The sequence below is a fragment of the Anastrepha ludens genome, chromosome 4, assembly GCF_028408465.1.
Source record: "Anastrepha ludens isolate Willacy chromosome 4, idAnaLude1.1, whole genome shotgun sequence".
NCBI classification, from domain to species: Eukaryota; Metazoa; Arthropoda; class Insecta; order Diptera; family Tephritidae; genus Anastrepha; species Anastrepha ludens.
This window is the reverse complement of record NC_071500.1, coordinates 81871544-81887345: the sequence shown is the minus strand read 5'-3', so window position 1 is coordinate 81887345 and position 15802 is coordinate 81871544. Positions and strand designations below refer to the sequence as shown.

Sequence of the window (15802 nt, the reverse complement as noted above, 5' to 3'; positions counted from 1 at the left end):
GCATACACCTACTTTGTTGTCCAGTTTTGAGCCATCTGTGTAGATGTTTAAGTCATTTATCTTAACAATGAGCCCGTTATCCCATTCCTCTTTGGAAGGAAATACTGTGACAAAGGATTTATTAAAATTGATGTCCTTGGTCCTACAGAAATCCATTGTACTGGGAATGCAGGGGAATTGTTCTAAAATTGAGGAGTGTCCTCTTTGGTACGTTCTGAGTAGGCCGATTTCTCTTAGTCTGAGAGTTGCTTTGGCAGCTGTTTGCTTACCGTACTGCTCTATTGGTAAAATGTTAAGCATAATATTTAGTGCATCTGTGGGTGTGGTTCTGAGGGCCCCGCAGATGCAAAGACTGGCCATTCTTTGTACGTGTGCCATGGTTCTTTTGATGTACAATTTATCTAAAGCTGGCCACCATACTAATATGCCGTATGTTAGGATTGGTCTGACTATTGCCGTGTAAAGCCAGTATACGATAGATGGGGAGAGACCCCAACTTAGTCCTATCAGCTGTTTACAAGAGTATAGTGCTATTGTCGCCCTTTTTACTCTATCTTCGACATTTGCCTTCCAAGTTAGCTTTCGGTCTAGTATTAGACATAAGTAGCGGGCCTCATCACTAAATGACAGTGCCGTTCCACCTAGAGTCGGAGGAGCTATATTTGGAATTTTATGTTTCCTGGTAAATAGGATGAGTTCAGTTTTATTGGGGTTGACTCTTAGCCCATTTGCTTTTGACCAGTTTTCAACCATGTTTAGTAAATCTTGCATGACTTCTCTAAGTGTATTGGGGAATTTCCCTCTTACTACCATTGCAACATCGTCCGCATATGCCACGACGTGTTGTCCTCTCTCCTCTAGGCTCTTTAGCAATGAGTTTAGTGCCAGCACCCATAGGAGAGGGGACAGCACACCGCCTTGAGGTGTTCCTCTGCTAACTTTTTTCTTGATCTCTGAGGCCCCTAGGGTTGCGATCACAAATCTGCTCAAGAGCATGTTTTTGATGAACTCAACCATAGCGCCAGAGATCCCGAAATCCGTCAGTGCCTTTATTATGGTATCCGGTAGGATGTTGTTGAATGCGCCCTCGATATCTAGAAAGGCTACCAGCGTGAATTCTTTATTATACATTGACTTCTCGATTTCTGTTTGAGAGAAAGAGTCTGCGCAAGATTTTTGGACCCTTGCACGTTGGCGACGGGGAATGTCGCAGGCGATGAAACAATTAGCTGTATGAGTTTTACGACGGCATAGACATAGCGCAGCGAATAAAAAGATCCAGCGGTTGGCTGAGTCATGTCGTCCGAATAGATAGATACGATCCGGCTCTGAAGGTACTTAATGCGGTACCAGCTGGGGGTAGCAGAGCTAGATGAAGGCCTCCTCTGCGTTGAAAAGATCAGGTGGAGAAGGACTTGACTTCACTTGGAGAAAGAAATTAATGGCGCTCTTTGTTAAACTTGACCAAAAGCGCTTAAGGGGTTATCGCGCTAATCAAGAAGAGAAGACGAAAACATGATCAGAAATTCAGAACAAGATGAGAGAGCCTGACCACTTGCAGGAATGCCAATAACATGTGAAAACATGATGATCACAGTCGATTTTTGATACTCGATTTATACTACTACTAACGCAAAGAGATGGTAAAACTATGATAGGTGTGCTGATGGGACATAGCGCAGTAGCAGCGTATGCTTATACGATAGCAATCTCGGACGGCGAGGAATGCAGGAAATGTAAGGAGCAGGGCCTTAGAGCATTTCCTCTGTGGATGTTCTGCGTTATTCAAAATACGTTTAAAATATCTGGGGGCACCGCAGTTTGATGGATTGGAAGATATCTCAGCAGTAAGTTGAAAACATCTCTTTGGGTAGACTACTTCGCTAGTCGCTTTCCGTAAGGTCTGCTACGGTTGTGCGTTTTAATTGTCTTTGAGAAGATTTCAGCCAAAACAAGGTTGATTCTGTATCATTGTCATGATTAGTCGCTGTTTGTGAGCTTGTTGGTATGTTTTACTATGGTACAGTTCACCATGCTTCGCAAGATTTTCTTTTGTAGGCGTTAAATAGAGGTGACGTGCTTTTAACTAGCGCATCCCCAGAATTGTTTAGCGAAAGCCGGTCTTAGTGTTTGTTTGTAAATAAGTATTTTGTTGCGCATTGATAAGCGCCTACTAATGAGGTAATATAGCTTATTTGATTTCAATTAAAGCGTTTTTCGTTTCTCTTTGATGTGAGTTTTCCAGCGCAGTTTAGCATCAAGTGTTATGCCCAGATATTTGGCCTCGCCGATGGTATGTCAAAGCAATAATGATTATCTTTTGTCGATATTCATGAGCTCCTTCGATGAGTTATTCAAGATAAAGCAATAAGTCAACACTACTATGTGCACTTTATTTCTGAATCTTGTGAATATATATATGTGTATATAATTTGCGCTTATATCCTTTTTGAGTGTTTGGGCGAGCAATTGGTTTGTTATGAGAAGCTTTTTCACGGCCGAAATACACTTGGAGGTTTGCCATTGCCTGCCGGAGAGCGACCGATTTAAAAACAAGACCGTTTATGTCAATTGGTGTTTTGTGCCCGAGATTTCGATCCTGTGCACTTCAAATGGTAGTTATCCATCCATTCAGCGACAGCGGCTGCCATCCTGCAATGGCACGAGAAAAAAACGACTAAATTTTTAGAAGTGCAAGTAATGGGCTCTGCATCAATGCCGCGGACTTTCCAATAAAAGGTACTAGATTAGAGTCCGTTGCAGCTGTGAAAGTGCTCATATTTTTACTTATGTGAACGTTGGTCGTTTGCAGAACAATTTAGCTTAGTTTTACATTTTTCAGCTATTTTGGACATATGGTAATAGATCGGATCAGTAAGATATTGAAATCCAGCGTCGCTCAATTATTACAGGTGGATTGATGTGTGGCATTAACTGACTCTCCTTTTTATGCCGATGATGACGGGATATAAAACGTTAGTAAGACATGATATAAGACAATTTTGTAAATTTGAATTTTAATCAAAAGAACTTACGATATTGCTTCAGTTTCAGCGATTGTTTACGCCAGAGAGGCGTTCTTGTTATTCCAGTTTTGTACGTGAATATGTCTGCTTTCCACGAAAGCTTTCCGCTCAAAGCTAAACATAGGACCAAACTACATATTTCAATTGCTGCTGCGAACAGTTGCAATCCTGACATCAGCAACGAAGGATATGTAACGCTTACAAGCAATTTTGTCTGCAATCTCTTGATAACTTTAACTTCACGTCAATGTCTACTAAAATAGGTTTTAATTTTTCATATTTATTTAGTATTTTAAATTTATATAGAGCCAAAGGTGTTTACACTAGTGCTCCATTTCAATGTAAAGTAGTGGATCTCCTCTACTTTTCTTATATATAATAATAATAATAAATTTATATATATATACTTTAATTTTTCCTACTTTTTCATTTTTTGATTTACTAACTTTTTTTGAATTGCTGGCTAACAACTATGTATTTTTATTTGATGTTCTTTCAGAAGATGACAACAAAGTGGGAACTTTGGATACACTACTCAGCAATGCATACTGTCGTTCGCAACGGTTTCTCTCCAAACAATTGGCTCAGCTGCGTTCAGAACTGACAATGTCAATGTTCTCTGGTAAGTAAACTTAAAGCCATCACCCATTTCAAATATGACCTTCAAACAAACATACTCATTACTTGTAAATACTTTGCGCTTATCCTTTATGTGTAAACGCTCGGTATGCTTGCTCATGAATCGATTTGCTTACAACAATTTCTACCTAATTGAATTGTGCCTCATTTTAAATATCTTTGCCTTTTGCTATCTCTTTCTTCTCTTTCAGAAATTACACATCGCTTCCAATCAGCTCGAGAAGATGTGCGTGCGCTGTTAATACAATGTCTATTGCCTTGGTTGCATAATCTGGAGCTGGTTGCCACAAGTGTGCCACCGGCAACGCCGTTATCATACATTATGGTGAGCGAAAACTATGATATGCACAATTATAATGTGTAAATAATAATTCAGAAATTGAGGCCTGTGTTCACAATTATATTTCTTTACTTTTTATTGAAAATTTTTTTTTAGATAAGTTTCGATTTTTATAGCGCATTTAATTTTGGTATGATAAAGTGCCAGTTTGAAGTGGCTCGAAAACCGAGTTGATTTTTTACAATATTTTTTGCGGTCTTGTGCATTTTCTCCATTAAAAAAAAAAAACAATTCGTTATAGGGAAGAAAATGTATGTATATGTAATATCGGCAACAAAACATATTATCAAAAATCAAAACGAATTTTCAGGCTAGGTACAAAACTACATATCCTCTGTTAAATTAATCTTTTCATAATAGAGAGTCTTTCAAAAGTAACGCCTAGATGTCAGCACTGAATAATTCCTAGACACTACCTTTTTCTATGCCATCTTTGTCAAGTAGACGGATGTACAATTTTACACGTTAGAATAACGCTTTGAAATTATTGAAACTTATTACGAAAATGGTCGATCTTTAAGAACATCATATCGAAAAATTCATTATTTTTTTGTTTGGAAATAATTGTGCGAATGAGGCGACAATCCAAAGGTTGGTGAAAAAATTTCAGGAAACAGGTTCTGTCGAGGAAAGAAAAAGTACTGGCAGACCAAAAACTAGACGTTCTGTTGAGAACCTTGTTGCTGATATCTTGACGTTCTCAACAGTTATGCATTCTGAATCGACTGTTTGGTGGATATTATCTGTTTAAATTTATTAAAATGATAGAGAACGTTCATTCGGTATTGACGTGTTTTCAGCGTGCTCCGTGCTTTTTAGTTTTATATTGTATAATATACTATGTTTAAAAATACGTAATCTAAGTAATAAACAAATGTTATAGGGGCAATGACTCCTTTATCAAAATATAAAGCATAAATTGCATATTTGCAGTACAATGCAGAGAGTTGATCGCAGCAAAGTTAATGCCAAAGTTCAATGTGCTAAATGTGGCGATTTTTTCCATTTGGATTGTGTTGGAATTTTGCAATCCGATTTAGAGTTTTTGCTTAGCTTAACAACAAGTAATAGGACTATTTATAAGTTCGTGCGGTTTTACAACAGATGGCGTAACTTGATTATTATTCCATCGATCCACATTTCCAAACATTCATTGGAGAGCTACTGTCGTAAGGCACAAACGTCAGTATAAGTTTTTTATTTGAAGCGTAAACAACAATATTTTTACCACACTTGAAAATGTCGAATTTCGTGCCAAATAATGTGTTTTTGCGGAGAATTCTTCTTCATTATTTTAATATGAAGAAAAAAGCAGCCGAAAGTCATCGTATCTTGGTGGAAGTTTATGGTGAGCATGCTCTATCTGAGCGAACGTGCCAGAAGTGGTTTGCACGCTTTAAAAGTGGTGATTTTGGCTTGGAAGACGAAGAACGCGAGGGTGCGCCGCCAAAGTTCATGGATACCGAATTGGAGGAATTGCTCGATCAAGATCCGGCTCAAACGCAAGAAGAGGTTGCAAAAACTTTGGGAGTTGATCAATCAACCATTTCCAAACGTTTAAAAGCCATGGGAATGATCCGAAAGGTAGGCCATTGGGTGCCGTATGAATTGAAGCCAAGAGACGTTGAACGCCGTTTTATGGCATGCGAACAACTGCTTCAACGGCACAAAAGAAAGGGTTTTTTGCATCGAATTGTGACTGGCGATGAAAAGTGGGTCCATTACGACAATCCAAAACGTCGGGCAACGTATGGATACCCTGGCCATGCTTCAACATCGACGTCGGCGCAGAATATTCATGGCCTGAAGGTTATGCTGTGTATCTGGTGGGACCAGCTGGGTGTTGTGTATTATGAGCTACTGAAACCGAATGAAACGATTACGGGGGATGTCTACCGACGACAATTGATGCGTTTGAGCCGAGCACTGCGAGAAAAACGGCCGCAATACGCCGATAGACACGACAAAGTTATTTTGCAACATGACAATGCTCGGCCACATGTTGCACAAGTGGTCAAAATATACTTAGAAACGCTCAAATGGGATGTCCTACCCCACCCGCCGTATAGTCCAGACCTTGCGCCATCCGATTACTATCTCTTCCGATCGATGCAACATGGCCTGGCTGACCAGCACTTCCGTAATTACGATGAAGTCAAAAAATGGATCGATTCGTGGATTGCGGCAAAACCGACCGAATTTTTCACAAAGGGAATCCGTGAATTGCCAGAAAGATGAGAAAAAGTAGTAGTAAGCGATGGACAATATTTTGAATATTAAATTTGTAACCATTTTACGTCAATAAAGTTTAAAATTTCGAAAAAAACCGCACGAACTTATTCATAGTCTACTCGTCGGGCGTCTATTCGCTCCCCTCCCCTATGCCCTTATCCAAGTGAGAGCATAATAAACAAAACGAAAAGTTCTTGTGTATCCAATGCTGGAAACAGTCACCGACGTAAACGCAGTCCAGTGTCAGTTGTTACGATCAAACTAATGAGACCCCCATGTAAATGAAAAATTCCTTCCTTCCGTATCGTAGTACCGTAGATTTTATTGCACGAGTTTTGAAAATTCCCGGTGTTGCCAAGCAGTACATTTCGAAATCATTTACAAAATAAACTTATAAAAAATTTAATTTTTATTAAAATACCTTAAAAACACTGTTGAATAATGTTAAATTATAGGTAAATGAACTATTTGCATTGGTTTATTAAACAATGAAAAATTGTAACTGATAACGCGGATGTATGAAAAAGTGTGTAAGCAAAACTATCAATGGCAACATTGTGTAGATACAACCAAACACACACACACAAAAACCGATGTATTATTTAAATATGTAACTATAAGAACGCAGTTGTTCTCTACGGGATGAGTTCTGCTCAGTTTTGTGCTCGTTAGGGGCTGCGGTAAGGGGACTGCGTACGTCGGTCACTGTTTTCAGCATAAAGCTATGCGCAAATCACACGCCGAAGATGCGTTATCTGCTATTTCTATGCTCACAAAAGAAGTTCAAGAACTCCGACGCATTGCATGCTCTTGCAAGTGTGCTAATAAAAATGTGAAAAGTGCACCAAAATAAACAATTAACTCTCCTAATGCTTCGGGGACACGCTTATGCATTTGCTGTCCAGTAGGTTATATGTGTGCGTGTCAGGTGACACACGTACTTGCTTCGTGTCACACATACTTGTTGTCGGATTTTGCATGATGAAAATCAAAAATTTAAGATTTTTTCGCAGGCAAGCGTCATGCACCCGTCGATAAGGTAATATACTTAGGTGATTTTCATTTAAGTAATATAACTTGGTCTTACCCTAATAAAAGATTGTTACCAATTAATATCAAATCGGATGTCGATATTTTAGTTATAAGTACTATACTTTCCCAAAGTCTAATGCAATTTAACTGTATTTTAAACAACAACGGTAAAGTCTTAGACCTTGTGTTTGCTTCCAACAACTTGAAGATTACTTGCGCGGAGTGTGTCACTCCAATTTCAAAGAATACTTTGCATCACAAAGCTTTATGTATTAATTTTAAATTTTATAACTTTGATACTCAAACAGCTGTTGATGTGCAGAACACAATTATTTAAAGGCTGATTTCTTTGATGAAACCGATGATGGAAAGATTTCTTATAATACCCAAGGTTCATGTGATTTCACAATTCAATTTTTTCTGAAACTACCTATATGATAGATATAAAACCACGTTATTTCCTACCCTACCAGCTTCACCTTTGCAAACTATCAACTCCTTTGAGATTAGTAAAGATGATGTGCTTCTGGCGATTTCAAATCTTAAGGCCAGTGCTAGGTCAGATAGTGAGGGTTTCTCACCACATCTTTTTAAATATTGCGCCGATTTACCAGCTCGTCCTCTTTTATTGATATTCTAAATGTGTTTAAACAGTGGAACTTTTATCGACTTATGGAAACTTTGCTGGTTTGAACCAGTCTTTAAATGAGGTGACCGGAATGACGTCTGTAACTATAGGCCTATTGTCAAGCAGAGCACTATTGCTAAGTTATTCGATCAAATAATACAAATGCAGTTATTTGATGATATCAATCAGGTTATATCACATTGCCAACATGAATTTTTCTCCAGCAGGTCTACCTGCTCCAATCTTGTTTTAGCTACAACTCAAATAATAAGTGCGTTTAGAAACTGTTCCCAATTAGACGTAATTCATACAGACTTTTCGAAAGCCTTTGTGAAGGTGGATCACTCAATACTTTTGTATAAGTTGGAACACAATGGGATTGGAGGAAATCTCTTTAATTTCTTCGTCAGATTCTTAAAAGGTAGGAGACTATTAGTGAAAATTGGACCCTTTGTGTCTAAAGTCAAGGAACTCATTGCGGGTCATTGCTGTTTACTATTTTTGTAAATGACTTACCTAAACATTTCAAGTTTGCAACTGTTTAATGTTTGCGGACGATATAAAACTCCTTCAAGAGGTATATAACTTAAAAGATAGTCAAAATTTACAATCGGATCTCGTTGCCTTTCAAAATTGGAGCTCATCAAACCATTTATTTCTGAATGTCAATAAATGTTGTATTTTAACATATACTAGGAAGCCAAATTACTTTTCTGTTAACTACAAATTAAATAACTGTATCCTAAGTAGGAAGTGGGAAATTAAAGATCTTGGTATTATTTTTTATACTAAACTTTCATACACTAAGCATATTGATTATGTGATATCTAAAGCATTTGCAATGGTTGGTTTCATCAGAAGAAATTCCACTGATTTTAAAGACTCTCAAACGTTGAAATCTCTCGATGTTGCCTTAGTACGACCTCGCATTGATAGCTGTTCACTAATATGGAACCCATACTATGAGGTTTATCCGAGGAAAATGGGAAATGTACAAAAGATTTTCACAAAAAGGGCGTTGTTTAAAATGGGCTGGCAAGATTATTCTACCCCTTATATAAGTCGCCCTAAATTACTTGGCTTACAGTCATTACAGGATAGGCGTATATACTTCTCAATAATATTTTGTCTATAATATCATTAATGGTAATATCGATTGTAAGGAGTTATTAAATCAGTTTCACATCTATATTTCTGTTTATAGTCTAGGTTAGGTTAGGTTAGCCTGGTTGGCAATAAGCCGCGCATAGACCTTTTGGTCCCTAGCGTTACCAGATGGAGACCGACCTCTATGAATACCTGAAGTAGACTTCATGTAGGATGTCAGCGCTTTTGGCGAATCTAAGTAGGGCTAGGAGCTCCGCTTTTGAGACGTCTTCCAGATCCTCAAACAGTGGGGCTCCCAGGCATTTTAGTCGCGTTTTTAATAATGCCGGACAAGCGCACAGAAGGTGTTCTAAAGTCTCCTCGACATCCTCTCTGCATTTGTACGCATATGCAGCCAATAGATTGTGGCCTGTTAGCATACCTATGATAGTTCTGCATTCCTTTCGCGAGAGCGTAAGTACGAATGGAGTCAGTTTTTTGTCGTTTGTTCTACACATGACTTTTGCTGTTTTGCATGTGGTTAAGTTAGTCCACCTAGCTTCTACTTGCCTTTTCATGTGGTCGTTCATTTCGTTGTATATTGTGTTTAGCGGTTTTGGTATGTCGTTCTCTTGTTCAAATGGTAGCCTCACAGCCTTTTTTGCTACTATTTCGTTCCCCATAATGCCTTTGTGACCAGGTACCCAGTAGATATGCAGCCTATTGTTTGCGGCTAGCCTTTCTATGGCCTCCCTGTTCCGTCGAACATTTTTGGACTTAATACAATATGAGCTTATTGCTCTTATTGCTGCTTGACTCTCCACGTATATATTAATTGTTGAGTTCTTTCTTGTTCTAGAGTAGGCTAGCTCCGCGACCTTCCCCACAGCAAAAACTTCCACTTGGAAAATACTGCTGTAGTCTGACAGCTTGATAGGCTGCCTTATTCCTAGTTTTGAGCAGTAAATACCCGCTCCCACTCCGTCTGGAGTTTTCGAGCCGTCTGTATAGATGTGAAAAGTTCTATGGCCAGGCTTCATGCCTTTGTGCCATCCCTCCACTTCAATTGTAGTGCGAAACCTTCTCTCCCAATTAAAGTACGGAGTCATATAGTCCGTGCCACCTGAGCTCCACTTTCCTATTGAGCTGTGACCGAAGGTTCTGCAGGTGAATACCCCCGCAGCCATTAGCCTCCTCGCGGATTTCGCTGCCAGGTTTTCCGCCATGAGGTCAATAGGTGGCAGCCTGAGTATCTTTTCCAGCGCCGCCGTTGGAGTGGTCTTCATCGCTCCTGTTGTGCACAGAGCAGCGAGGCGTTGAATCCTTTCTAACGGCATTAAGTATGCCAGTTTTTTTGTCGCAGTCCACCATACTAAGGTTCCATACAGCAATATCGGTCTGACTACTGCTGTGTAGCACCAATGCATCAGAGAGGGTGATAGACCCCAAGTAAAGCCCAGCATTCTTTTGCATGCGTACAATGCATTACTGGCCTTCTTCACCCTCTCCTCAACGTTGTGCTTCCACAGCAATTTGCTGTCCAGTATTACTCCGAGGTACCTCGCATAGTCTTTGAGAAGTAGTTCGTTGTTGCCTAGCTTCGGTAGGTTCCACGCCGGAACTTTGTACTTCCTGGTAAAAAGTACCATGTCCGTTTTTCCGGCGTTTATCCCTAGCCCTGCGCGAGATGCCCATTGGTGTATCGTTTTGAGAGTGTTGTTCATCACATTACTGACGGTGTCCAGGTACTTTCCCGTAACTACTATAGCTATGTCATCGGCATATGCCACTAGTTTAGGTGCCCCTCCGTCAAGTTTCTTAAGAATTTCATTTGCTACAAGTAACCATAATAGCGGTGATAGTACCCCACCTTGCGGAGTACCTCTGCATGCATATTTGGTGGCGCTCGCATCGTTCCACTCCGCTTTTATCTTTCTGCTAGCTAATAGCTGCCTTATCCATAGATAAACCGCGGGTTGCACATTAAGTGACTCTATGCTATTTAAAATAGCATCTTTTGTCACGTTGTTAAAGGCTCCTGATATATCTAGAAATACTCCTAGAGCATACTCCTTATATTCTAACGCCTTTTCTATGTTTAGTATAAGTGAGTGAAGTGCAGTTTCAGTGGATCTGCCTTTAGTGTAAGCATGCTGCGCCTTGGATAATTCGTCCGGCGCAATTGGGTCTCTAATGTATGTATCTAGAATCTTCTCTAACGTTTTCAGGAGAAATGAGGTCAGACTAATGGGCCTGTATTCCTTTGAGTATAGAGGGTTGCTTTTTCCCGCTTTTGGAATAAACACAACTCTCGCTTCTCTCCACAATACAGGAACGTAGCTGAACCTCAGGCATCCCCTGAATATCGTTCTTAACCATGGTACTACAAGATGGCTTGCCTTTTGGAGCATGGCTAGGAAGATTCCATCCAGTCCTGGCGATTTATATGGGTCGAAACTTTGTATAGCCCATTCTATTTTGTTGTTTGTAATTACGTTCGTTGGGATTTCGTGCACAATATCTCCTCTAGGTTCGATATCTGCAGTGTCCGCACACCCTGGAAAGTGTGTACTGACTAGGTCTTCTAGAGAGTCCTCACATCTGTCAGCCCACTCCCCGTTAGTTTTTCGTATTGTTCTTGGCATAGACGGATTCTTGGATAACAGTTTCCTAAGTCTAGCCACATCGTTAGTGTTTTCCATACTGCTACAGAAGTATTTCCAAGATTCTCTCTTGGCTTTACGTATCTCTTTCTTGTATACTTTTAGCAGATCCTTATACTCTTTCCAACAGAACTCATCGTCAGCCACTTTGGCTAACCTATAGAATTCATGTACTCTACACCTTTGTGCTCCTAATTCCCTGTTCCACCAAGGAGGCTTCACCTTACGTCTATTACGTGTTGGAGGGCAGGATCTTTTAAAGGCTTTGACAAGAGTAGTTGTAAACAATTCAACCCCTTTCTCAAGCGCGATGTTTGTTTATAGTCTAAGAATTAATCGTTTATTCAACATTTCTAATAATACTATATTAATAATTATGCATTTAATGAACCTCTTGTACGATCTGCGCGATTGTGTAACAATTATTGTAACATCATTACCTTTAATGATAATATTGTAAAATTTAAGCTTATCTGTTTACCATATTTAATTAAGTATGTAAGAACATTTTCTGTAGACTGCAGTTAATAAATAAAATTTGCTCATGGTGGACATTTAAATTAACTTATTTCAGTATTTCCCCGACTCTGGTACACGTGGGCGTAGAGAAGGCACAGGATCTACGGAGGCCACTGAAATGATTTTAAATAATCTTTTTTATATCACAGCAAAGGTAAGCCAAGTATAAACATATTCTGTATCAAATAGGTGAAATTAAAAGAAGATATTTTGCTTTTGGTATTAAACGATTATTTTTAAAAATATTGTACTAGATATGTATTTTTTTAATGAGAGTTAAACCTTATCTAAAAAAAGTCATAAATGAATTGAAAAAGTTAGCTGAAGTATTGCGATTTAGGAGCTAAATGAGAAATATATATAACAGCGCAATTAAACTCTTGAAAAAAAGCTTAATGGTTTCTAAAATTACTGACAAATATTGTATACTTTACGTATTAAAAATACCCTTATTAGTCAAATGGATAAGGCCATGGACCGATTTTGCTCATTTTCAATGCTTTTGACAAATTTGCATTGGAAAATATTAATTTTTGTTCAAGTTATTGTTCTTATATAATTCTGAGTATTTATCTCGAGTCCTTTTTGCTGTTAAACGCAACCGTAATGTGAAAAAAATTATAATACCTTTTAGAAAATAAAATTAAGATCAATAAATTTTTGTAACAATCAAATGCAAAAAACGTTTCCTATAATTTAGGTGAGTTTCGAGTCCACTGTAGATTTCGAATCCGGGCTCAACCGAATGGTAGTCTCACAAAACCCATTTGGTCGCAGTTTTGGAATACTCTATATCGTCCCCTTAGTATTAAAATAGCCTATACATTTTTTGATGTTTTGAGAAAATGAATTTCAAACTTTTTGTCGAAAGTAGCTCTCACTCAAATCTCGTTATGTCTGTAAGTATTTATTATTTTTTGACTGACGTTTTGACCCACTTTGTGGAACTAGAATTTGACCAAATTTTGACCACATATAAAATCGACGATGGAGAATCCAAAAATTCAATAAAAAAATAATAACCTATGAGCACATAGGCTATTGTTATACTAAGGGGACGATATATGTATGTATATAATTGGCGTTTACGCCCATTTTGAGTGTTTGGCCGAGCTCCTCCTCTTATTTGAGATGCGTGTTTTGATGTTTTTCCACAAATAGAGCGATCTATAGTTTTAAATCGACCCCACACGACAGTTATTCTTTATGAGGAGCTTTTTCATGGTAGAAATATACTCGGAACTTTACCATTGCCTGCCGAGTGGAACCGCTATTAGAAACAACTTATTCTATCTTCCGAATAATAGTCACGCACCAACCCACCCATTCAGCTACGTCCATCGTCCCTATTACAACTACCTTCTTTATCTGGAATTAGTGAATGTTATGAGCTGTCATTACTGTGAGTGGCACGTATATATGGTTTTTTTTTCTTTTTTTATTTCGTTTATACATTTACGGGATTCCGAAAATTTGAAAATGTTCGGTTCGGTTTGGTTTTAAAAATCAATGTTTGATCGTTCTCCAGTTTTGATCTTTATAAGCTCTGAAATTTTTTTATCAGCCGGTCTAGGATAGTTCTTATTTACCTTCAAGAACATGTAACTCTTTTTGAAGAAAAGAAGAAGATTGAAGAAAACTGTTTTTAAATTTTGTCGCTGTCATAGTCCCATGGATTGAATGTACAGTCGCGCTTGAGGATATTTAGAAAATCATTATTATTTGCATTCCAGCAAATCATATCAATTCAATTTTATCTGTTTCAATAGATTCCACTCCAAACTTATGGATGAAAAATTTTGATTTGCTCTGCCAATAATTTCTAAAAATCCCGATCAAAGTATTTAAAAAATTAGTGCAATACACTATGTTTGAATTCCCTTCTATTTCGTGATACACCTACTAAACAAATTTACTTCAACTTCATCCACATTTTCATCGGACTGGTCCTTTGCTGGAGAAAGACCCTTCTGAACCATCTAAGAACCACTAAATAATCATCGAGTCTATCAATTGATAGCTCCACATCGCCAGAAATAGTTAAAATATAACTCAAAATAACACTAATTGAAGCCCAACCTGCGCATGTAGGGTACCCAGTTAGAGAGGAAAAGAAATAAAAGAAATTTTAATAAAACAGCAACGGTGTGAGATGACAAACTGATTCTGGATTTATTTTGAAGCTAGTTTCGTGCCATTATATGTAAATGTAACAGGAGCACATCATTCAAATGGACGTCTTGGCTCCGCTGGCAGTGCTTTAAGCCGTCGCTATAATTTTTGGTGGCTCGGTTCAAAGTTGCTGCCTTATTAGCGTAAACTAAGGGCTTGACGTAGTCTCAGAAAAAATAATCGAGGGATGCCAAGACACATGATCACGGCGACGAATTAACGAACGCTCGTCGTGAGATGACCGAGTCATCCAATTTCTCCTTCACAACTCCGTCTTGGAACCACCGTAGAGCTATACCGATGAGCTCTGGTCGTAGAAAGTCGGTTAGTATCGCTCTATATCGACGACCATTATCGATAACAGTGCTGCCTCCAAAATTTCACCGCCTCCCAAATTTAATTTCAAAAACACAAAAAAAAGGGTCTGTTGCTGCCACTGTGTCATAAACCGCACCAGACATTCAATCGTTGTGGATGCATTCACGCTTGATGTGCGCTCCAATAACTGTAATTTACTCGTCGACGTAGCCGCTGAACCAAAAATTGGCTGCGTTCGAAAAGATGATGTTTAGTCAAAATACGGATATCTTTCTTACTGAATAACATCTGGATGTATACTAGAATATATTCTGGATGTCATTGGTAATTTAGACAGCTGCTGAATCATAAGAATTGGAAAAGTTATGAAGTGTGTAGCACGCACAACAATTAAATTATTAATTACTTTGATTTAGCTTAAGTCTAAAACAATAAGAATTTAAATCCTATTTGATTATTTAACGTAAGATTTAAGTACTAATCCGTAATTTATATTCATTTTTAGTTGCGTGTTTTTAATTATTGTACAGAGTGCGCCGCCTCCATTTGTGGAACAACATCAAGACGCACACCACAAATAGGAGGAGGAGCTCGGCCAAAGACCCAAAAAGGGTGTACGCGCCAATTATATATATATATATACAGAGTGCGCCATCTTTTATGTCGGTATGAAAACATTGAATAACTTTGTTGATTTGTATAAGTGAGGTATTTTTATTTGGTTTGGTTACAATTTACAATTTATTAAAACTATTTTTTGAATACAATATCAATCAAGTGACCACCTTTATTACCAGTCACAAAACTGCGATCTTTTTTCTGCGTTTGCCATCACCTTGTCAAGCATTTCGGGGGTAATAGCGTCGATTTCGCGTTGTTTCGGTGTAAAGTGATTCATGGTTGAAATTGTACTGAATTGACATATCGAAAACATGTAGAGTGTGCGCCATCTCGAGCTTCGGTATGGAAATATTGAATAACTTTAGCAACTAGCAAAATTGAATGTTTGTTGGTGTTTTTTTATTTGATTTTCTCCTTTACAATCTGTTTCAACTGCACTTAGAACACAACATCCAACAAATGACCACCTTTACGAGCCACACAATATTGTGCTCTTTTTTTCGTATTTTCCATTACTTTTGCTAGC

General features: G+C 38.3%; 1 protein-coding gene across 1 annotated transcript in view; it reads left to right on the top strand.

The window, feature by feature from the left end:
• Nucleotides 1-15802, top strand: part of LOC128861891 (protein furry-like) — a 48623-nt gene that overhangs the window by 2497 nt on the left and 30324 nt on the right. The window contains exons 2-4 of the mRNA XM_054100268.1: nt 3526-3648; nt 3857-3990; nt 12221-12319. Of these exons, the coding sequence (XP_053956243.1) occupies nt 3526-3648; nt 3857-3990; nt 12221-12319 (356 nt within the window). The remainder of the gene's footprint in view (nt 1-3525; nt 3649-3856; nt 3991-12220; nt 12320-15802) is intronic.